A 23,750-nucleotide genomic window follows, 5' to 3' on the forward strand; every position below is an offset into this window, starting at 1 on the left:
ATCCGAGGCGGAGCAGCCGCGGCCACGACGCCCTCTGCCACATCCCAGCCAGTGCGGGCGTGACAATCCCTGATGGAAATCTGATAGAATATATAATGTGCTCCTAACAGAGCTGTGAGCAATTTCTATGAGAAAAACAGCATTAAGCAAAACTGCAGATAGGACTACAACTTGCAAAGTTCTAAGGTATCTTACTACCTTAAACTGGATGTATTTCTTCAGTGCTTACAGCGAAATGCCTGAATGGCCCGGTAGCTGAAAAGTTTACATTTTTTTGATGGTAATTATTAAATAAATATGTTTAGAATGTGTGACGGGCATTTCACCTCGCTGACGGCAGACGGTTTGCACATCTCTTCAGGGCAGGGACCCGCGGTGGCCTCGAGCGGCTCCGCTCTGCCCGAGCTCCCCCGCGGGGCGACCGGCAGCTCTTCAGGCCCCGTAACTCGTAACGTGCGATCCCTCGGGAGCGCCCGCCCGCCATGACGTCACCGCAGCCAAGGGACTGCCCGGTCGCTTCTCGAATGCCGTCACGCGCGTCGCTGACGTCACAGCCGCGGAGCTCTCGTCACACGCGCGGCGCCCGCCTCCAGCCGGCCGGAGCACCCTCCGCATGCGCACCGCCCGCCATGCGCCCGCCGGCGGCGCCGGCGCCCCGGAGCCCCGCCCCGCGGAGCGCGGGCGGAGGCGTCACCGGGACAGAGAGGGCGTGGCTTTCCCCCACAGCAAGAGCTCGAGCTCGAGCGGCACCCCCGCGAGCAAGGCCGGCGCCGCGCGGTGGCGCAGGAAGGTGCTGAAGCTGTGCGCGCGCCCGCCGGCGTGGCCCGGCGTGGCGCAGGAGGCGCAGGAGGCGGGCGCAGCGCGCAGGCGCGTGCGGCACCCGGGGCCACCGGCTGCGGCGGCCATGGAGCGGAAAGGTGAGCGCGCGCGGCGCCCCCCGCCCCGGCCACCCTCCGCCGGGCCCGCTGCCCCTCACGCCTCTCTCCCCTTTCTCTCCCCAAGTGCTGGCGCTGCAGGCCCGGAAGAAGCGGACCAAAGCCAAGAAAGACAAGGCCCAGAGGAAGTAAGTGCGGCCCCCGGCTCCCCTCAGTCGGCAGCTCCCGCCGCCGGCCCCGGCGCTGCCTCCCGCCGGCCCCGGCGCCTCTTTGTTCCAGGGGGCCCTCCCCACGGGAGGGGCTGCCGAGCGCTGGCGGAGCCGGGTGCTGCCGGGGCGGAGCGGCGTGCAGACCCCGCGGGCAGGCGGGTTGTAACGCGCGGTTAATTGGAGGCACGTTCCACGGCTGGTGGCCCAGGGCGGCTGGTTTTGCCGCCCAGCCCCGCTCTCCGCCCGGCCGGGTTTTCCACGGGGCTTCCCGGCTCCTCGTTGTCACCCGTGGGCTGCGGGCGGGGGAGCGGAGCGGCCTCGGTGTGTGCGAGGTTCCCCGCGGCTGCCCGAGCCGGGGATGGAGCCGCAGCCGCGCTGCCCTGTGCGCCGAGTCCTTGCAGGCCTGCCCTCGGGCCGGGCCGGGCCGGCTCTGCTGCGTCCCCTCCGGAGCCTTCGCAACCAGCTGCTCTCGGCTCCCCAGCTTCCATAGGAGCCCTGCGATGTGTTGTTTGCCTCTTTCCCGAACTTTGATGCTCTTGTGTGGTTTCTTTCCTACCGCAGGAATTTCGCAAGTCTTTATATGCAGTGAACTTTTGGATGCAAATAGAAAAATGAAAAGATCTCGAGTAAATACTAAACAATGGCTTCCAACAGATTGCAGTCAGTGCTGCTCGTGGATCCCTTTCTAGTGAAAGGTGATGTAAATCCTAGGGCTGATTCTGTGTGCTCAGTAAAATGCTGCTTATTTGTGTAAAATCTCTGGTACCTCAGGAGATTTTGTACTTGCTGGTGCAGGTAACCAAAGGTATTTAGTAAGTAAGGCTTTGGGAGTGGGAGTCGGAGGGGTTTTTCTTTAGGCCTAGAGTAACGCTTTCTGAGTCACTTCCTCAAAAATCACAAGGTTTTTACTTTTTTTTTTTTTTCCCCTGGTTAATTATCGTTTCTAGTGAAGATTCACTTGTTTTGATGTGGGATTTCTGAGGGGTGAAGCGCATTAACTAAACTCTTTGGGAGATGTGTGTTATGTTCCATGCTGGTTTGTAGATTTTCCCGGTACCTCTTGAATATAGCGTTAGGACATTTTCCTCTTTCTGTGGTATCATCTTTGTCCTGATCTCTGGAACAGTAATCCGTTGTTCAGTTCTATACCTGCTACTTTCTTTTTCCTTGTCTAGCTGCTGACAAACAATATTGACTCTGCCAGTAGAGCGCACAGTGGCAGTTGGAAAGGCTGGTCTGCGTAAATCCTGAGGTTGCTGAACACCACCTTTCAGTGCTGGCATGTTTTGCGGGTTTTTTTAATAATTTTAACTGTGTAGCCAGAACAGCAGCTGCACGCCTGGTTAGCTGCTGATTTGAGTGGTGAACTGTACTAATTGTAAAATGCTGTGCTTGTCTCCTTAAACTACACAATTTAACTGTTTTCTAGTACCATAGGTTTATTAGATCTTACCTCTAAATTTGAAGAAACTTGTGTGTGCTTTATGCTTTACTTAGTACAACAAAAAGAACCCACTGTCAGCCTCTAAGTGCAGTTCCATAATATTTATACTATTTAAATGCAAAGCTCCTCTAGTTAAATCTTCTAGAATAAGGTTAACTGGGTTGTTGCAAGATGACTTCTGTAAAATCTGAACTTGAAACCACATGGAATGTCTTTTTAACATCTAATGTTCTGTAGTAGTTGGCTATATCACACGTTGTGCAGACAAAGGGCAGTAAAAAGTATTAAACAACTGATTTTAAAAGGTTACAGTTGGTAGGTATTAGGAGTTATCTTATTATGGGTAAGTATAAAAATGCACATAATGTTCTGAGGGGTTTTAAGGCGATTCAAAATGGACTGCACCTGCTTTAAGCGTCCCTATCAACCTGACAGTTCTACTAGCAGCTTGTGAAGTGGTTGTGTGGTGGAGTGGATATGGAGAGCAAGAAACTCGACTGCCTCTGTTACTTTTATTAATACATTAGTACTATTGTCCTGTGAATTCATTGTTACTTATCTTCACACTGAACACCCACTGATCTACCAAACCAAAGGTATGTCTTGGTGCATCTTGACCGCCTTTATTTCACAAAACATTAATAAAAGTAGGGATGGGAGAGTGAAAGAACTGCATATAGTTACAAAGTAACATGGATAATAGATTCCTAAGTCCCATACAAGGTATGATTTATAATTGCCCTGAATCCCCTCAAATACTTGAACATTTCTTGAGCAGATAGGTAAAGTGCATACAAGCAGGAAAGTACTTTTATCATTTCAGACCTGAATTTGTACTGAAAGTTTGAGTCTAAACAGTTACTGTATTTATCGAACACTGGGTTTGCCAGCAGACATGCATGAAGCATGTTGGAGGCTGGCACCAGAAGCACTCATTCTGAGTAGATGTGCCTTAACATGAACTTGGAATAACAAATGCACTAAGGAATAGTGATAGATGTGTACTTCCTTTCAAGAGACATTGTTTTGGTGCACGGATGTGAAAACAGGAGAGAGAGATTTCAAATGCTCGCTTTTCACCATGTCACGTGGAGGTTGTTTTTCCTCTTTTTCCGAGTGAAAGCAAGGAATCCTTAACAGCGCCTGAAGTGAGATCTCGCTGCGCCGGGTGCGCAGCCCTGGAAAGCACTGCGTGGTTAAAGGGGAAAGCAGTGCTTCCTTTGAGAGTCCTGGGGTGTGTTGTGGTGCTGTTATCTGCATCTACTACAGTATGAGCTGGATTTGTCATTAGTCTTCAGTGAATTGAATTCTGTTTGGGGATGTTTCATGTGTGTAATTTGAGCTCACAAATAAGGAACGATAGTGTTTCTAGAGGTTGTGCTGCAGGTGGCTTAATCATTTAGGAAAGCAATTGTTTCCACATTCTTGCAGACGGGTGTCATCTCTGCAAATAGCACGGGATGGCAAACCGAGGTGAAGAGGAGGAGCAAGGAGAGCATCTTTTTTGTTAGCTCCTACGTAAGGGTGATAGGTGTGAAAAGCAATTTGGATTGAAGATACACTGCCTTCCTTGTTTGAGGGTTGAAGGGGTCTGCTTTTCTATCTGTTCAAAGCAGGCAGATAGATAGCATGGACAGTGTTTCTGCTGTTTTGGGGACCAGGAAAGATACTGATTTCCTGTACAAAAAGTTTTGGAGAAGTCACTCTTAAACAGGAGAGTCAGATGCCTCTCTTCAAGTGTTTTGTTATGTATGTTATCGGGGTGGAAAAAAGTTCTGAATTTTGATGATGAAGTTGCACGTGGAGACGTGGTGCTTGTGATGGCTTGAACAGTAATTTATAGAGAGCGGTGAAGGAGCCTGTGCTGGTGCCACTCCATAGCACTAAAAACATGGCTTTTTTTATTGTGCTTTATTGTCCTAATATGTGCCTGTGGTCTCCCATCTTCTCATTCTGATGCTGCTGGATCTACTCCAGTGCAAACCCGTAATAGTATGTGTTGTGGGACTGAGGCTTCTTAATTGTTCTTTTCCTTATTTTTAGTGTGTGCAGCAGAGAAGTGATTCTATGGGGAGCTGGCAAGAGAATGGAAAAGTGTTTTTTCAAAATTCTTTCAATGCCTTTTGTAGGGAACAAGTGAATGACTGAAATCTTGGTTCCTGCAAGTAACTGTTACTGCCCCTGCCTGCACTGCAGAGGTGAGCGGGGTTGTTGGGCAGTACGTTCAATGAATGTGCAGCAGAATTTTCTCTATGGTGGAAAATTTTGCATGTTGTTAGTACCTATCCTAATGTGAAGAGGTTTGGTAATGCTAAACTGTTGAAAGGATGTTCAGAATTCAGTGAGATTTAAGGTGAAAATGTTTTAGATATCCAATCATATTAATCCAATTCTTCTTTAAACCTCTTGGTTTAAAACTGCAGAGCCAGCTTCAGAGTGTCTTGCACTAATCAACAGTCCCCTGTAGTGCAGAAAAATCTCTAAGTTATTATTTGCTCTGGCACATTATTGCTGACTTGTTTCCTCTGTCACTTCACTCCCATAAACCTGCAGGATAAACAGGCACAGGAAGTGGCTGGTAATTCTTATACGTGGTGGGAGGATGGTGTTTAGTGCCTGCCGCTGTGAAAAATAATCAGTTCACCTTTTTAAAGAAGGTTTAACTCCTGTTACTTTTCAGCATAAAGGATAAGTTTTTCTTGTAATTCTGGATGGGGAGGTTTGGAATTGCTTCAGAAAATTCATTTTTACTTTGAACGCCCTTTCTCTTCTGTGTGATTGTGATGGCATTTCTGTATCAAAAGAGTTGGACTGTCAGCAGTTACCACGATCCTTGTCTTCCTCTGAGCTTTGAATCCAGCGGACTATTGAATAGGCAAATAAAACTGGCTTGTTCAGGAAGATGAAACAAAATATCTGACTGAATTTCTAATTTCATTAGAGGGGAGGGTTGAGACAGGTAAACATCAAGAGAAGGTGATGAATCTAGTTATGCTCAACCCCTGACGTGACTGAATTTGCAGGAAGATGAGCTGAGAGCAGCCCCCAGCCTTGCTGCAAGGCCCTTTACCTGCAATGCAGAGCTGTGAATCTGCAGCTGGGTGGTGAAGGCAAATCCCTCCTCTCCCTCACTCTTGCACAAAGCTTTGCTGCGTTCCAGACGAACCAGACCCTCCACTGATGTCCCCCCTGCTTTCTGAACGCTGTGGCATCTGATTTTTAATGGCTCTTTCGAAAACTATTGGGCTGTCTTTGGGAATATCTTTATCAATGGGAGGCCGTGCTTCATGCAGGTAGGTTACCCTTTTTTGGTTTTTTTTTTTTTCATTTTTGGCTCATGAGTATGCAGTTCTTCATGCATTCCTGAGGGAATAACGACTTCATGGAGGGTCTCCAGATAAGGATTCACATTCTGTAAAAGATGTACTCTTTTGCCCTAGCATTGCTGTTCCACGTTGTTTTCCTTAAGTAGAAAACTGCTGTATAGTTGTAGAGAGACCCTGCAAATCCAGTTAATTCTGATGATTAATTAGCACATTAAGGGAACAAAAGTAAAATGCGACTGAGGTGTTCTTAAGTATAACAGAGGTGGCTATGAAAGTACTCTAGAACACTTTATTTCTTAATGTGTAAACTGTGAACCATTTTTCTTAGACTGTTCATATATTTTAGCTGCATTTTGCAATATTGCTGACAGCTGTTTCAGCTGTCACCTTTAATACCTAGTATGGATTTTTCTGCTGTCTTTAGCAGCCTTTTGTGCGTTTTAGAGCACTGCCTGTATGAGCAAAGCAGATGGATCAGGGCTGTAGTTTTGTTTATCAGTTTTTCTGTGGTATTAATACATATCTGCGCTGATGAAGTCTCAGTCTGTGTTTGCAGTTGACATGGTCGCTTTGGATGAAGAAGGTGGTGGGATGTAATAACATCTAATGAATTTTGGCAGAAAGGCAGAGGAATGAGATGGCTTTTGGACACGATTTCATAAAGGAAATAGCACTGTAGAAATGTATATGACCTGAATACAGCCCTGTATAGCATTAGTTGCTGTAATAGATGATAACACAAGAGTGAGGTGCGGTCGATCCGCAGGACAGGCTCCGATGCAGACGCCAGGGTGTGTCAGCAGCGCCGCTCGTCAGCCCCTTGCAGGGGGGCAGAAAGCTTCCCAGAGAATGGGCTTTAGTGCTTCCAGTAACTTCTTTGATGCATTAAATTACTGTTACTGAGAAGCACTGGGACTGCAGAGTGGCATAATGTTTCTGTCTGCATCAGTGGTTCTTAATTTGCTTTTGAATCCATTCTAATCCCCTACATCTTGCACAGTTACGAAAGTGAAAATCTTGGAACAGCATTAGGGAGAATTACTCTTTACTGTTTATGCTATGGATGTGGCTACTGGGCTTAAATTCTCCTTTCAATCTGAATCTGCATTCTGGTTCTCTTTACCCTGTCTGTAGGATTTGTTGTATATGAACATCCGGTCTGCCCTTCAGCCGTTCTGCCCATGTCCCTTTCTTGCCTTTGCTGCCTCCTCTAGTTTGGGGATGGGCTGTGACTATTTGGAGCTCAGTTGTCCTCAATGGAATGCAGCAGTTTTAAAGTGGCTTTTTGACCTCCAAGGCTTCCTCCCCCTGACTTGTAATTCTGTGGCTCACAGGTGAAAAGTGTCTAAATACTAGGTATCTTGGGGCTGGATCAAGCTACGAGGTTGTTAATAAATGTCTCATTAGCCTGACAACAAAGGAATGGACTGTCTGACCGTCTTGCTGTATGGTTCAGGAGCAGTAATATGTGCTGCTTATCTGTTCCTGAATCAAAATCAGCAGAACTCACTAGCTCTGACAACTGCCTGAAATAAATGTGTAGTGGTTTGATTGTGCCTGAGATGACCTTTGTAGCTTTGTTGCTTTAGTGAACTAAAATTCCAGATTGTAAATGGCTACAAGTTTCACAGAATCACAGAAAGTGACCACATGGTCGTGATCAGATTGGAACGGGGAATTGCTTTCTTTTTATCCTCCATAGATATTTAGGATGGCTGTAGTTTTAATGTGTAGTAATGTATTTAATGTACCAGGTGTCAGCAAAGTGCATGTGTAGTAGGTAAATGCTGAAGAATCGTTCTACTGTATAGCTACTTAAATTTGTCCCGTGAATTAAGAGCAGTTATTATAGCCGTGATGTGATGCACATGACTCCAGCTCAGTTACAAGCTGTGAAAACTGCATGCGAAAGCCCACATGCATTAGCATATCCACCAGCATAACTAGTGGCTGTAAGAATTAATTGATGTTAGTCTTTAAAATAACATTCAGCGACATTTAAATCTTCAGCTTTTTTATGAGGTAACATCTTAAAATATAAATTTGCTTTAGAGAAATCCTCACTGAATGAAGTCTGAGTAGGAGTTCAAAAAGACTAATGTTTTGGCGGGATCACCAAGCTTTTAACTGGTTTTGTCTGGTGGTTTCTTTTTTCCACTCTAAAAGTGAATTTAGAATATTAAGCTGTATTTCTCACTAGTATATGAAAAATTGTTTTTATCTACTTTTATACTAGCTTAGGAATAAAAGCATTTAAATGTGAAAATAGTTTTTCTGAAGGGTGAATATTGCATCTCCTCCATTATCCGCAATCCCTCCTGTGAAAGGAAAGCTCCTGATCTGAAGAGTAAAATGCGTGAGACATGCAGTGTGTTCTCTTTCAGACCCGACACTCAGCATCGGGGACCTGCTGCTCATTCGGAGAATGATCTTCCGGAGCAAGAGGAAGAAATCCTGGGATCAGATGACGATGAACAAGAGGATCCAAATGATTACTGTAAAGGTGAGAACTTCCCCGTTTACGGCATGGTATTTTCAATGGAATCGGGAAGGTCCCTTGATTTTTCATTTTCTATAGTAGATCGGAAATCAAGGGAGTTTCTTGAATTGGTGCAGCTATCCCCATTGTAACTGAATCCTTAAGTGAAGGGACTTCTGGTGCTTCAGCTAATCAAGTAGTGAATAGCAATTCTGTGTCTTGTTTGTGAACCAGTCAATTGAGAGAGATGAATCTTCCTGGCAAAGCATGCATTTCATGGACGGTATTTGCTGACCACAACTGAAAAGTAAGTGCCTGGAATCTAGGGTGTAATTCCAGATTCTGGCAAAATGCTGCAGTGATGACCTACATTGAAAAGGAGGAAAAGTCAGTCACTCTAGTTCAATTACATTAAAACTTTTCAATCAACTCGAGTGCTGTTCACAGCTCTTTGCATATTTGTTCTAGCAAGATCCAATTAGAGAAACATTTGCATTTGTTTATATGATTAAAAATCTAAACACATCAAATGAGTCTGCTTTGAGTTGTGATGCTTGTTCCATATACCTGCTCCTGAGGACTTGTATAAACCTCTTGCCTGCTTTTTTAGGTGGTTATCACCTTGTGAAAATAGGCGATCTCTTTAATGGACGGTACCATGTGATTCGGAAGCTTGGATGGGGCCACTTCTCCACTGTGTGGCTAGCTTGGGATACCCAGTAAGTCTTTCTGTTCTAGCTAGTGTTTCTGGGGGGAATGTACAGCTTTGCACAAAAATGATCAGACAGAATCTTGTTACTTTTAAATTAAAACACAAAACATAGCTGTCCTCATCCTGACACAAGTTTCTTTAGATATTGTACATGCAAGTGTGCGGGAGGGAATTAACGGGGCAAACCACATGTGGAAAGTGTGCCCTTGTGTTCAGCAGTCTCTGACATGTTATTTCATTTTATGAGAAATTTACTAACATGGATGTTTTACAAAAAGAGACCCAAAGACAGTCTTCTCGAGTGCTTAAACCTTATTTTTCCTTGATGCCTTAAATAAGTAGCTGCCTTATACGCAAAAGAATTAGGCTAATCCTGGAGAATAAGTTCTTTGTGTGAGTGTTAACAGTCTCCAATGTACTTACTGTGTCTGTAGAGGGAGGAGATTTGTGGCAATGAAGGTGGTGAAGAGTGCAGAGCACTACACCGAAACGGCACTGGATGAAATCAAGTTGCTAAAATCAGTGAGTACCTGAGAGTGGGGTTCAACTTTTTTTTTTTTTTTAATTCATTTTTGAGGAGTTCATGCTAGTTACATGCTTGATATTTCTGGGCCATCTAGCTGCAAAGATTTTGGATAGGAACCTAAAAGCAGTGCGATAGGTCTGACTTCAGAATATATTCTTGCCTGGTAATTACCTCTAGGAACACAAAATTAATCCTCTTTTTCTCTGCAGGTCCGCAACAGTGATCCAAATGATCCAAGTAAAGAGAGAGTTGTTCAGTTATTAGATGACTTCAAGATTTCAGGAGTTAATGGTTCTCGTATCCTTTTGTGGAATAAAGGGAAAGAATTACATAAAGAGAGGAGTTTGCTGGGCAGCTGTCAAGTTGGGGCTGGTGAGCGATGCCTGCACATCCCTGTGAGTGCCTGAGGAAACCTGCTGCAGTCATCTCCCTCCAAATTGCTGGCTGAGCTCAGAGCCACAATGATCGTTCAGCCTGACGTGTGCGTTGTGGAGACAGCACTGCTTAGTCATCCTTTGAATGTGAGAGATGGGGCAGCTGCATCTGATTTGTGAATAAGGACTGAATGGCTTAGTGTCCAAGGTACCTTTGTGGTATGAGAGCCCATCCCTCTCAACTGCTCAATTTTGCAAGCAGCCTGGTAGTAACCCGTTATTCATGTAAAGAAGTACAAAATACTAGGATCAGTAACTGAAAATAGCGAACACATGCAGCCTATAACTTGGTAATAAGGTTGTTTTCTAGTTAGAGAAGCATCTCACTTTGGACTTGATTGACATTTTTAGGATGTTTAAAGTGTATTGCTTTGAAAATGCTCTGTAGTTCTGTGAACAGCCTTCTAATACGCAGAAATTTGTGGCAAGTCCTAATTATGCACCCTTAAAATTTGAAAGGTCAACTCTTGTCGACATGCAGGACACCTGCGTGGTTAAACAGGGAGCTGCTGGGTGTGCTCAAGTGGAAGAGGAGAGTTTCTAGATCATGGGAGGAGGGGCTGGCCACTTGGGGAGAATATCAGGCTGTTGTCAGAGGGTGTAGGGAGGCAACTAGTAAAGCTAAGGCCTCCTTAGAGTTAAACCTGGCGAGAGGGGCCAAGGACAACAGGAATGGAGGAGTTTGCCTGGGTTGATGAGGACTGGGTTAGGGAGCAGGTAGGCAATCTGGACACCATAAATCCATGGGTCCGGATGGGATGCACCCGCGGGTGCTGAGGGAGCTGGCTAAGGTCATTGCTGGGCTGCTCTCCATCATCTTTGCCAAGTCTTGGGAAACAGGAGAGGTGCCTGAGGATTGGAGGAAAGCAAATGTCACTCCAGTCTTCAAAAAGGGCAGAAGGAGGACCTGGGTAACTATAAACCGGTCAGCCTCACCTCCATCCCTGGGAAACTGATGGAACGACTTTTCCTTGGTGCCATCTCAAGGCATATCAGGGATAAGAGGGTCATAAGGGGCAGTCAGCATGGCTTCACCAAGGGGAAGTTGTGCTTGACCAACCGCACTGACTTTTATGAGGACATAACAAGATGGATGGATGATGGCAGAGCGGTGGACGTGATCTGCCTTGACTGGAGTAAGGCATTTGACACAGTCTGCACAGCATCCTCACAGCTGAACTGAGGGAGTGTGGTCTGGATGAGCGGGGAGTGAGGTGACTGTGACCTGGCCGAAGGGAAGAAGCCAGAGTCTCGTGGTCAATGGGCAGAGTCCAGTTGAGGCCTGTATCCAGTGCAGTGCCTCAGGGGTCAGTGCTGGGGCCTGTGTTATTCAATATACTCATCAATGATTTGCACAAGGGAATAGAGTGACTGTCAGCGAGTTTGCTGATGACACCAAGCTGGGAGCAGTGGTGACACTGGAAGCTGTGCTGCCATCAGAGGCCTGGACAGGCTGGAGAGTTGGGCAGGGAAAAATCTAGTGAAATAGAACAAGGGCAAGTGTAGAGTCTTGAATCTGGGCAGGAACAACCCCAGGTTCAGTGTAAGTTGGGGAATGACCTATTAGAGAGCAGCGTAGGGGAAAGGGACCTGGGGGTCCTGGGGACAGCAGGGTGAGCATGAGCCAGCACTGGGCCCTTGTGGCCAGGAAGCCAATGGGACCTGGGGTGGGTTAGAAGGGGGTGGTCAGTAGGTCAGAGAGGTTCTCCTGCCTCTCTGCTCTGCCCCGGGGAGACCACACCTGGAATCTTGTGTCCAGTTGTGGCCCCTCAGTTCCAGCAGGACAGGGAACTGCTGGAGAGAGTCCAGCGCGGCCACCAAGATGCTGGAGGGAGTGGAGCATCTCCCGTGTGAGGAAAGGCTGAGGGAGCTGGGGCTCTGGAGCTGGACAAGAGGAGACTGAGGGGGGACCTCGTTAATGTTCACAGATATCTAAAGGGGGAGTGTCAGGAGGATGGAGCCAGGCTCTTCTCGGTGACAACCAATGACAGGACAAGGGGCAATGGGTTCAAACTGGAACACAAGAGGTTCCACTTAAATATGAGAAGAAACTTCTTCCCAGTGAGGGTGGCAGAGCCTGGCCCAGGCTGCCCAGGGGGGTTGTGGAGTCTCCTTCTGTGCAGACATTCCAACCCGCCTGGACACCTTCCTGTGTAACCTCATCTGGGTGTTCCTGCTCCATGGGGGGATTGCACTGGATGAGCTTTCCAGGTCGCTTCCAACCCCTGACATTCTGGGATTCTGTGATTCTTGTCCATGTGTTTTTTTTCTTTGTGATACTTTGAATTTTATTTCAGTGAGAATTACTAGGCTGCTTGAGAGAATTGAGCTACAGGTTACAAACAGTAACATTTTTAGAAAACAGTAGCCCCATAATGTATTTCCTCTTTTTTTCTCTAGTACCTCGCACCAAATGTTGACTTGGTCTTGTATTTCTTTCAGTCTTGTGAAACACACTCATGCTTTATGTCAGTGTAGAAGAAAAGCAGTCTAATAAAGTCCTAGAAGTTTGACTTCTAAAGCAAAGGTACAATACTGAATATGTCGCTAGAGTGACTGTAGAGATCTTACAGACAAAAACCAGATAATGTAAATACTGTTCAATTCCATGCTTGTCCAAAGTTTCTTTTGCAAGAGGCAAGGGAGGGCAGAGAAAGTAACTTAATTATTCTGAAGATGATTTATGAATGGAAATTTAATTATCTTTTCAGGTAATCCTGATACAGAGAGATCTGGCTTTGAGTTTTGCCTGGGGCAGCGTAAGCTGTTGACTCAGAGCTGCCTCAGTACTAGCAGGAGACACTGATGCAGCTCGCTTGTGTACCCGGCTGCCATCCAAAGCGGGAGATTGCTGCTGCTGCATTAGGAGCGTTGTTCTACCCAGCTCCAGCCCGCTGTGTTTTAGGTTTTAGATGACAGTGTTGATGTGTAGGCTAGGATGGTGCTGTTAAGGAACACAACTTCTCTAAGCTGTGTCAGAAGGATGAGGGTTCTTTAACATAAAACACCTAACTGGTATGGGTTCCTTTTGATCCTCAGTCATGGGAATTCAGGGCTGCTTGGGTCAGGATGTCCATCTTTTTCCTTGACTGGTTTCCAGATATCTGTATGGTGTTTGAAGTTCTGGGACATCATCTCCTGAAATGGATCATCAAGTCAAATTATCAGGGGCTTCCACTTCCTTGTGTGAAAAAGATCATCAAACAGGTAGATTCCAGTTCTGACTGCACTGTTCCCCTCAGCCCAGCGAGAACCTTCACTAATGTCTCTCAGATTCAGGAAAGCAAAAGTTAAGAATCAGTGGTGTCTCTCTCATGCCACAGAATCATTCTTGGGATAGTGTTTCCTTTTTCTACTGCAAAAGCCTTCTGCTACAGATGTTGTATTTTATGACACTTAAACCATAATAGGAGGATGGCTTTGCTTTTAACCTTCTCTTGCTCTGGTTATTTCTTGTAAGTGCAAGTATTTTTTTTTAAGCTATGTCGCAGTAAATACAGTGCTTAATGATGGGAAGAGCAAGAGAAACCTGTTCTTCCTACTGGATGGTTGCCTAAGAAGAACCGTCTTTCTACATGTGAGTGGAGGGGAGGAGGAAAGCATGGTTTTATTGTAGGGTATTAAGATTAGATTTTCAGCTATAAGTTATGAGGGCAAAGAGACTATTTCTAATTCATAGCTAAAATATGTATACAAATCTCTATTTTCTGCAACTGAGTAGTGATTACTACTCACATGCTGATCACATTAGCTCTAATCTGGACTGTTATCAAACACAGAAGTCCTTCAGGTTTGTTGGTCATCTTAGGCAATTTTGCATTTTCATTTTGCTCTGTTTGCTCATTCTTTGCTTTTTCTAATGGTTTATTTCCTTCTATCTCCAGGTTCTTCAGGGTCTGGATTACTTGCACACAAAATGTCGAATCATTCATACAGATATTAAGCCTGAGAACATTCTTCTGTGCGTTAATGACCAGTATATCCGCAGGCTGGCTGCAGAAGCAACAGAGTGGCAGAGATCTGGGGCTCCCCCCCCATCGGGCTCTGCAGGTGCTTTATTCCTGAAAATCGGTGCTATATCCCCCCAGATCCCCAAATCCTAACTTATCTCAGTGGGGAAAGCTTCCTGATTGAGAACAGTGGAACAATAATGCAAGTAACCTCTGAAAAGCCAACCGTAAATTATGAAGTTAGTAACAAATTATGAATGATCAGGAAGGCAGCTGTTCGTATAGGAAAAGTGGAGGGAGGATACATGCATGCTGGCACTTGCTTTTAACACACTAATCTGGCACTGCTAAAGCGGTAGGGCAGTCAGTCTTGTATTGCACACCCTGCATAAATTAAATGCTAATGCACTCACAACAGCGCAGGAGTGAAAATGTGATGAGGTACTTTTGTTTTCTTCAAAAGTTTGTCATTGTGTGATGCTGGAAATGCATTTCATGAATGTCTCAAGATGATTTACCTGTTGTCAGTGTGCAAAAGTCAGAAAAACTTGTAACAGAACCAGCTTCCTTGACATGCTTACATTCCTAAAGATCTGAGGGGACGTTTTCTCTTGTTCCTATTTCCTCACGTTCCTCCTCAGAATATCCACCTGTACCAGCGTGTGGTTTTCAAGAACTACTGCAGTGTGTGTTGGAATGCTCTGGCAGTCATAACCTTACAGTGCCAGCGTTGCGCTGGGCCCGTCATAGCTCAAGGAAGCTCCCTGCGGTGTTTTCGGTATTTTAATGTTTCGGTTTGCATTTTCTTTTCAGTAAGGTGCGTAATGCGTGCGGTAAATGGAGCTGCGTGACAGGAAGTTTAAGTCTGATATCAGTCAAGCAAATCTACTATCTGGAACTTAGTTATGCATTTACTCATTCAATGTTTTTCTTTTTTTTTTTTTTTTCTTTTAAATTCTGGCTGTACTTTTGTAGAGAAATAAGCCTTGGAAAGAATGTTTGCTGATATCTTTAAAATGTTGTTACCAAACCACATAGGAAAAAGCTTACCTTAAGATAAGAATGCAGTTGTTGGTTTTGACTATAAACATATTAATTTACTGATTTTTTTTTTTTTTTTTTTCTTTCAGTGAGCACTGCACCGCAGCCAAAACCAGTAAGTGTAATAGCATTTGTGTGTCAGTGTACATCTGCTTACAGTAGCTACTACATTGTTTCATAATGCAGTCAGCGCTAAGGGAAAGCAACGTTAAACCAGAAGGAAAAGCTTGATTTGTGTTTGTCATAGACACAGGCATCAAGTTCAATGTTATCTTGGAGATAAAGTAGTATTAGCTCATATATCAGCAGAATGAGTACTCCTTCTGGGGGTCTCAGGGTCTGTTGTGAAGGTGATTGTTGCCTGTGAGTCTGAGATCCCTCATTTGGGGAATACTGTGGGTTTCTTGGGTCCGGACAGAAGTACACTGATCAGAGCCGTGGACAACTGCTCCAGAAACCTTAGTATCTGCTTCTTATTTAGGAGAACTGTCTCAAGGAGTTTACATCACAGACTGCTTCCTCAGCTCTAAAATGAATTAAAACTTGACACATTTTAGCTTTATTGAAATATGAAATGCCAAGTCAAATTTCTCCGCTTGCTTCTGTGTAGGCTGACAAAATGTCAAAGAACAAAAAAAAGAAGTTGAAAAAGAAGCAGAAACGGCAGGCTGAGTTGTTAGAGAAGCGAATGCAAGAGATAGAAGAAATGGAGAAGGAAGCAAGCCCTGGGCAGGCACAGCCTGAAGAGGAGGAAGAAGCTCAGAGCCCTCTGGAAATGCTCATAAAAGTTAGTCCGACAGAGGAAAATGTCAGCAAAAAGACAGGTATGGACCTAAGGTATTGCTGAAGTAGCACAGTGTTGTCTCTTCATTCGTGATGGCATGATTGAGCACCTTTACTAGAGGTGGCTGTTGTCATTTAACCTGTTTGCATTGCTTTCTATCTATCTAAAGATGTTACAAATGGAATTAATGAATGATTGTGTTCAGTTACATTTTGAGAACTATTTATTTCTGAGGGCTCCCTGAACACACTTCAGCTGTTGTTTTGTTTAGGCAGACTGTGCTATCTTCTCCTTTTCCGCTTTTCCAGCTGAAGTTGTACAAGAGCAGTCTATTCTAATGGAAGGCAGCGTGGAGAAATGTGTAACAGAGATAAATTGCAATGGAGTGATACAAATGACAGGCTTCCCAAACTCCTGCAGTCAAGGGTCTGTGCAACTTGAGGATGACCTTCATAATGCCAATAACTGTGGCGATAACCCTCACACACAGAAGAAGGAGAACTTCCACAGTTGTAACTACAGTCAGCGTAACGGTGACTCGGAGAACAGTCCTCAAGAAGCAGTGTCAGACTCCTTTGTGCCCTTAGTTTCAGAAGATCCCATGGTGTGCCAACCCACGTCCAATGAAGACCAGTCATTCAATGAGCAGGAGATTAACCATTTGCAAGAAAGCATCCGGACAGAGATACCTTCAGAGGATGAGAATGAGAATAATAGCCCATCAGACAACAAAGGTATAAGAGGCATGCTGAGGAAGGTCAGGGTGGGAAAAGTTCAGATCCTAAGCAAAACCCTTCGTGGACTGGGAGAGGGCAGTAGGATCTGGATGACAGATGGTGACTCTGTCCACGTAGCTTTAATCAGCTGTTGTACGTGTTGCCTCTAGGAAAAGCAACTGCTGGGAATTTCCTTCTTAATCCTCTTGAACCCAAGAATGCAGATAAGCTCAAAGTGAAGATAGCCGACTTAGGAAATGCTTGCTGGGTGGTAAGTTTAAAAACTTTTCACATTGACTGTTTAAACCTGCTAATTCATTCACTGTATGCCAAGACGGAAAAGAATTTGTGAAACAGATTCTATCTTAGACCTGCTTGTGAAAGTAGTGACAGTTTGAAACTGCATTGGGGAGAAAGAGCAGAGAGGAGGGACACAAAGAAAGAAATGACCCTTTAACATTGGATTTCAGTCTGTGTTCCAGGTGCCTGCCTTGTCATTAGATTACTTCTAATAGGCCTGTGAACAGTGTCTCATATAGTGTGTAGAAATCTGCATATGTGAAACTTCTCAAAGAGTGTGTCGCTCCCCTGAAGAAAGAGAAAGTTGCAAACAATTGCTCTGATGTGCAAGTTCTGGAGTTTATTAGCTTGTCAAACCATTTCAGTGAATTCAAGACCACATCAAAGAGACTCATAAATAGTTATAGTTTAGAAACCTGTGTTAGGGCAGGAGATGATGACCTGGTGGCAATGACGGAGACACGGTGGGACAGCACACGTGACTGGAATGTGGCCACGGATGGCTGTGTCCTTGTCAGGAAAGACAGGCCAGCCAGGCGAGGTGGTGGACTTGCTCCTCATGTGAGAGAGCAACTACAATGTATTGAGTGTTGTCCAGGGGCGGATGAGGAGCGAGCTGAGAGTCTATGGGTGAAGGTTAAGGGGCAGGCTGGCAAGGGTGATGCTATTGTGGGTGTCTGTTACAGGCCACCAGATCAGGGTGAGGCCTCTGCAGACAGCTGAGAGCAGCCTCGCAGTCACAGGCCCTGCGTGTGGTGGGGGATTTTAACTTCCCTGATGTTTGTTGCATGTTCCTGCTCCGGCAGGTGGATTGGACTGGATGAGCTTTCGAGGTCCCTTCCAATTCCTGACGTTCTGATTAGTTTTATTCTTTGATGATTGTGCTGTGCTGCTTTTAAATAGAATGACATTTCAAATAGAAGAAATGTCTATTTTACTTGGCTTTTTAAATGGCAAAATACTTGAGGTCTTGTGGGGAGGGAGTCTCAGACTCAGAATTGAGCATCTGGCAAGGCAGCCTCTTACCTCGGTGTTGCTGGTGTGCTGTAGGGTCGCCTGTCTGTCAGGGTGGGACAGGAGAGGGTGCAGCTTCTGAAGGAGTTTTCCCTTACGCTATTTTTGTGGCTTGCTTTCCTCTAAATTCCTGGCCTGTTTTACTTGAGGAGGAGTGTTTCATGTAGAGCTTTTAAACAGCGCTTGTAGGAATATAAGGAAATATTTAACAAGGATGCAAAATTCAGATGCAATGGGAATGAGCTTTGATCTGCTCTGGCCTTCCAGATTCTCCTTTTTAAAACAATCTCTAAACTGTTCAGTAAAACATTCCTTTTGTTTAGCACAAGCACTTCACTGAAGACATCCAGACAAGGCAGTACCGGTCCTTGGAGGTGTTGATCGGATCGGGGTATAACACCCCTGCTGACATCTGGAGCACGGCGTGTATGGTGAGTGGGGTCATTCGGGGGGGTTTAAACTGTTTCTGCGGAGCGTTCTGGAAAAGCCGTGTCTGCTGTGCTCTCCGGACGGCTGAGGCACTAGCCAGGCCTGACAAAAACCCCTCACAGCTGTTCAGCCAACTTCCAGATTGCTGAACGCCGTATTCCATACCAAAGCTGTTTCTTTTCTGTTTTCTTGCCACGTGTAGCTTTCTTTTTGAAAGATAGTTTTGTTGTACAGCACTGGCAGATTTTGAATGTGATTGTACTTTGTCATTATGCTTTGTGGAAAACTGAGGCAACTGTGCAATTGTAAAGACAAAATATTTTTATATAAAAAAACCTTTCTGCTATATCCAGCATTGTGTCACAGATGTCTTCAGTATAAATTCACATTTTAATCGTTTGCATCCTCTGCGTGTTTGGAATCATTTTATAATCTGAGTAATGTTGAAATGAGGCTGAAGCTGCTCCTGTAGTAGCTGACGAATGTAGAATATGGCAATTTAAAAAAACAGACACACTAGTCTGTTACTGTGCCTGTCTCTTTGGTGTCTCCATTCTGTGTTTTCTACAAATCAAAGCTTGTGTTTAATTTTTTAAGCTCAGGAAATAGCGAGTGAAGTCATTTTTGCTCTTGGAAAGACTGCAGCAGTCTGTAAAGAAAACTAAGAATATGGAATGTCAGAGATACTGTTTTGAGTAGAAGTGAATAAAGGGCAAATGTGTCATGGAGTTCAGGAGTGGTGGGTTGAAATGAATGCAGATGTTTTTCTCATTTAGAACATGCCTTGGTATCTACAGATAAATATTCATGGACTGTTTGAAAAATGTCTTTAATATCTGAAGTTGAGAGATGGAAGAATCTTTGTTAAAAATCTAGAGTTTACATATGATGTTTTGCAAAATGGTGTTGAGGTGGAAGGAGAGGCTAAAACATGTGAAATGCCTTAATTTTGTACATTTCACGCAAATGTACTGCATTATCTTGTGATCCAGAATTCATCATAGATATGCCCATGATGTTTTTTAACGCAGTCATTAATATGTTGCAAAGTAATTGCACATCATAAGATGGTAGTGGTGTACTAGAGTTTTGCAGGTTATTCCTCCAGCCTTTTTGCTTCTGGCTAACAGAGTTATGCATAATCAACCCGCAGTACCTCCAACGGTGTGCGATGTGCGTTCAAAGTGATTTAACTTGCCCATTTCTGTTTGTTTAGGCCTTTGAGTTAGCAACAGGAGACTATCTGTTCGAGCCTCATTCTGGGGAAGATTACTCACGGGACGAAGGTGTGTTTGTCTAAGTCTTTCCTTTTTAAAATGCGATGTGAAATACAGTGGATGCTTCCTCAGAATGAGCATTCTCTTACTAGTTAGCAATGCAAAGGCTCCTTGCAAATACATTTTTTTACCCAAATCAGTGGTGTTAGGGGACAACTGCACTCAAGCCTCTGCAGTAAACCATCATGCAGTCAAGTCCATGTTCTTATTCTGATGTTTTCCATTCCTCTTACTGCTGGATTCTCTATCTGGCATCTCAAAATCTTCATGCCCCAAATAGCCCTTACCTTCTTTTCCCCCTTGACTTTGTCCTTGCTTAGTGTAATCTGATTCCAGGGGAATCTCAGAGCAACTTTTAAGGGAGATAATGTCTCCGTATCCCAGAGAAGGAAACTGGGGCATAGCGATGTCTTGTGTGGATGTGTCTCATTGTCTTTTCTTTCAAAAAAATGCAGATCACATTGCATTGATCATAGAACTTCTGGGGAAAATACCTCGCAAGCTCATTTTGGCAGGAAAATATTCCAAGGAGTTTTTCACCAAAAAAGGTAAAAGGAGGCAAAGCAAATGTCACTTATCCCCTTATCCTCTGCCCCAAATATACAAGAGCGCTGTGTCGGAAGTACTAGTTAACAAGGGATGCTGGCAAAGATGCCTCTGCAAGTCTTTCCTTTGTCTTATGAAAGGCTTTCTCAGTAAAACTGCAGCTAAATATAAGGCATTCTTGTCTAACTGCTAGAGGTGTTCTGCGTCCTAGCACATGACAACTCAGTGTAGATCAAATGCACTAGGTAGAAAAACAGTACTGTAGATATTTCTTAAGACTTGATTTGACTTTATGTAGCTGATCTTTAAGTAGAGGTGTTGGCTCACCTTTGAAGTCTTCTCTAAACAACTTTGTTCTGTTTCTAGTGTGCCAGTTGCCTAAATAGTGCCTTGCATCCTGAGCCGCGTTGCTCCAGATACATCCTACCCTGTTGCTAATCGTAAAACCTTTCCTACCTCAGAAATTTGTTGAGTCTCAAGATGTTTTTGACCTAGTTTAATACTTTTTTTTTTTTATAAAACAAACCCTTTTTTGTTAGTAATGTGTTGCTTCCTCAAACAGCGCTGCATCTATTGCATGTATCCAAAGTCAATGGCACAGCATTTATCTGTCATGTCAACTGGTATAAATAGTGATTTAATGAAGTTAAACAATATTTGCTGATATTGGATCAAAAATAGTAGGAGCGAAAAAAAGAAGCCTTCAAGGAGGGACATTTCTAGAACAGTCTTTAAAAGCAGATAGGAAAGGGGGTTTAGTGTACTTTCTTCCTTCAGGATGCCGTATCATTTTATATTCCCTGTGCCAAACTATTCAGAACGGTTTCTGAGTTCAGTCTGTCTTGTTTAGCTGTTCAGCCTTTTTATTCAGCTTCTCCGCTCCTATGACTTGACTTAACCTGTCTGTCTTGGTTTTCAGGTGATCTGAAGCACATCACCAAACTGAAGCCCTGGGGCCTTTTTGAAGTTTTGATGGAAAAATATGAGTGGTCCCCAGAGGACGCAGCTGCATTCACAGACTTCTTATTACCTATGTTGGAGTTGGTCCCAGAGAAACGAGCTACGGCAGCAGAGTGTCTCAGGCACCCCTGGCTTAACTCATAGAAGCTTCAAAAACAGCACTACGCTCTTGTTTACAGCATACCATACATGCACCCAGATGCCCCTTCCCAAATCTTTTGTTTGTTTGTTTTTCTTGTTGATTTCCAGTGTGAAGTTCTTCCTTCAAGGCTTCCAAGAGTTTAGATAAATCTAACCTGTTCTGCTGAGTTTGCTTGTGTGACTCAATGGGGACTCTCCTCAGCTGGCGGGCAACATCTGTGTTTTGCCTTGATTAGGCTTCCCCGAAGACTAATTGACTAGAATATGAAGGGTTGTTTTTTCTGAGTCTCCTCACTGTTAACCACTGTGTTTCACAGGTGTGAGCTCACCTGTGCTCAGATGTGCTCCCTTATCTAACACTCAACTTTCCTTTCTTCATGGGGGGAATATGAAGATCCAAATGCCTCCTTATCTCACTGACTCAGGAGTCGGTTTCCTGTTGTTGATCCAGTAGCTAGCAATGGGGTGAGAAGTGAAAGATGGCACCAAGGTGATGTTACTTCCTTGTAGTATAAAGACCTCCAAATCCTCCTTTTCTAGGTGTCTACTGTGTTCTTTGCTTTCCAGTCATGTAACTTTTCTTTAGTTGTAGCTGCTTAAATCTTTTGAAAAGAGCTATTTAAGCCTAGGTTTTAGTATCCTTAATTTCTCCCTCTGAAATGCCCTGTCCCTTTCCTTTTTCTGTGCCCAGATAGTCAGAATAGTTTTTGACATCGGTGACATTTTCTACTTTTAATGCCTGTGCCTGTGACTAAAAGGCGACAAGCAACATAAGCAAAAGTTGGAACTGACTCAGTACACAAACTTCTGCAAACAGATGGGTGTGCTCTTTGGCTGCAGAGAGGTCACCTTGTTGAAGGCAACTCTTCTAACATTTTAGTGAGCCACAAATTGGTGTTTTTATCCCCTACTGGCACTTTTCTGCCTTGCTTGAGGCAGTTGCTGTATCTGTGAGAGATTGGCAGTCTACTGTGGCTCTTGATTTTTTGACCATTCACTTTTTCCCAAGAAAAGGGTGGCAGCATCTGTACCATGCTATAGCTTGTGACTTTCAAAATCAACACTTGAAGAGGCCCAGTGTAAAGATTTCTTTAAATCGCTGTAGCATTTGATAGTCTTATGATGGCTTCTTCTAGACTTGCCCATCCTATTAACGCTTTCAGTGCATCCTACTCTAGAGCAAGATTTGGCAGCGTGGAGACATTGGAGGCACTTCCTTACCCTGGACCAAACAGACCTTTGGATACGTGGTGGCTCAGAGGAGAGAAGCTGCCACAGGAGTGTGTGGGAGGCCGCGCAGATGCTGCCCGAGACTATTGTTGGCAAAGCTGCTGAGACCACTGTTACATGTCACTTCTGTATGTGTGTTTGGAAGTCCTGGTTTGTAAGGCTCGTTCATTCATAAACCTTGATGTCACTTAATCCACTTGAAAAAGAATTTCTCCAGTCCAGTGCCTGATTGGGCTTATTAATGCAAATCATGCTGCATGTTCTTTTAGGGGTAGATCAGGTTCTCTATGCATATAATTTAAAATTAAAGGAAAGTAACATAGCAAAAGAGTTTTAAACTGCTGATTTGACTTTTCCCCCCTTTCATCTGGAGTTTTTCCAGTTGTGTGTTGCTTCCATATCTGTTACAGAATGACTGCAGACAGGACCAGGTTCAAAATACCTTCTCTCTGTGTACTGTGAAGATACACTGGCAGGGCAAACAATTTCTGTTGTCTTCAAAGCTGCTCCGGTCCTGTGTACCCGAGACTGGCTGACAAAGAACTCTTTGGGAACTTTAGAAGGGATCTGCATGCTTTGAGAGCTCCTTCCCTTCCTTCTGCCACCCCCAGCTGGAGGAGGATGCGTGTTTACCACGATAGCCGAGGCAGGAGCCACCTTGTGAGTTGAAGACCTGCAGAAGCAGCAGCTGTCAGGATTCAGTCTTGTACTGTTTGTTCATTCACTTAGGGTTTGTTAAATTTCCAAATTGCCGTAAGTGCTCACACTGAACAATTTGTATTTGCTATGTCAGTCTAAAACCTGAAGGAAAATACATTTTTATTCTTTCTACTTGGGTGCTTTGTCTTTTTTTCCTTTGTTGAAAGCCATACAATAAACAGATTGTCTAATAACTAAGCCCTGTTCTTTGAGAGCTAGTGGCTAGTGAGCACTTGTTTTTATTTCCAGAATGAGACACAGGGAGAGGTGAAGATTTTGTTGCTAGTATTGTGCTCTGTTTTAAAAGGGGAAGAAAAGTAGTCAATAGCAGTGCAACTCCGCTGGAATTTTCCATTCTAAAGTAAGTGTTTTTCTCTGTTGTATCTGTGTTGTCTTCCCCAGCAAAGACCCTTAACAAAACCTTCCCTGGCACGTTTTTAGAAGGTGCTTGTTAGAGATGAATTGGCTGCTGCAGCAAGTAGAAATGAAAACCATAATACAGGGTAATTTGGGGTTCTGAGCAGGTAGGAGCTGGACAGGGTGATGTGCTGCTTTGTCTTTGCAGAAACAGGCTGTGCCAAATGCAGGTGAGTGCTGGATGCAATGACAGCTAAATCAGATTATCGGGTGGTGCAGGGAGCTGGTGCTGGCCAGCACC

General features: G+C 44.4%; 1 protein-coding gene across 2 annotated transcripts; it reads left to right on the plus strand.

Annotated features, from left to right (window-relative positions):
• Window positions 1–466: 466 nt before the first annotated feature.
• On the plus strand, window positions 467–23,224 carry SRPK1 (SRSF protein kinase 1). 2 transcript variants are annotated; one of them, XM_082068917.1, is made up of 16 exons: window positions 467–917; window positions 1,003–1,063; window positions 8,239–8,357; window positions 8,944–9,052; window positions 9,480–9,567; window positions 9,781–9,868; window positions 13,106–13,212; window positions 13,890–14,055; window positions 15,086–15,111; window positions 15,607–15,820; window positions 16,089–16,514; window positions 16,667–16,767; window positions 18,134–18,241; window positions 19,456–19,525; window positions 19,972–20,064; window positions 20,982–23,224. In XM_082068917.1, the coding sequence occupies exons 1-16, from the start codon at window positions 614–616 to the stop codon at window positions 21,164–21,166; spliced, it is 2,265 nt and encodes a 754-aa protein (XP_081925043.1). In that variant the 5' UTR covers window positions 467–613; the 3' UTR covers window positions 21,167–23,224. The 2 variants fall into 2 exon arrangements, with proteins under 2 accessions (XP_081925043.1, XP_081925044.1); XM_082068918.1 differs by lacking the exons at window positions 467–917; window positions 1,003–1,063 and adding an exon at window positions 5,604–5,821.
• Window positions 23,225–23,750: the final 526 nt, after the last annotated feature.

The sequence above is a fragment of the Streptopelia decaocto genome (genome assembly GCF_964273445.1).
Source record: "Streptopelia decaocto genome assembly, chromosome: 19".
NCBI classification, from domain to species: Eukaryota; Metazoa; Chordata; class Aves; order Columbiformes; family Columbidae; genus Streptopelia; species Streptopelia decaocto.

What these genes read in the sequence shown, in the direction of transcription:
- SRPK1 (XM_082068917.1), top strand. Translation starts at nt 614, where the DNA reads ATGCGCACCGCCCGCCATGCGCCCGCCGGCGGCGCCGGCGCCCCGGAG. An exon ending in TGGCTAGCTTGGGATACCCA is followed by an intron (nt 9,053 to 9,479) that starts GTAAGTCTTTCT and finishes CTGTGTCTGTAG; the next exon opens with AGGGAGGAGATTTGTGGCAA. An exon ending in AAATCAAGTTGCTAAAATCA is followed by an intron (nt 9,568 to 9,780) that starts GTGAGTACCTGA and finishes TTTTCTCTGCAG; the next exon opens with GTCCGCAACAGTGATCCAAA.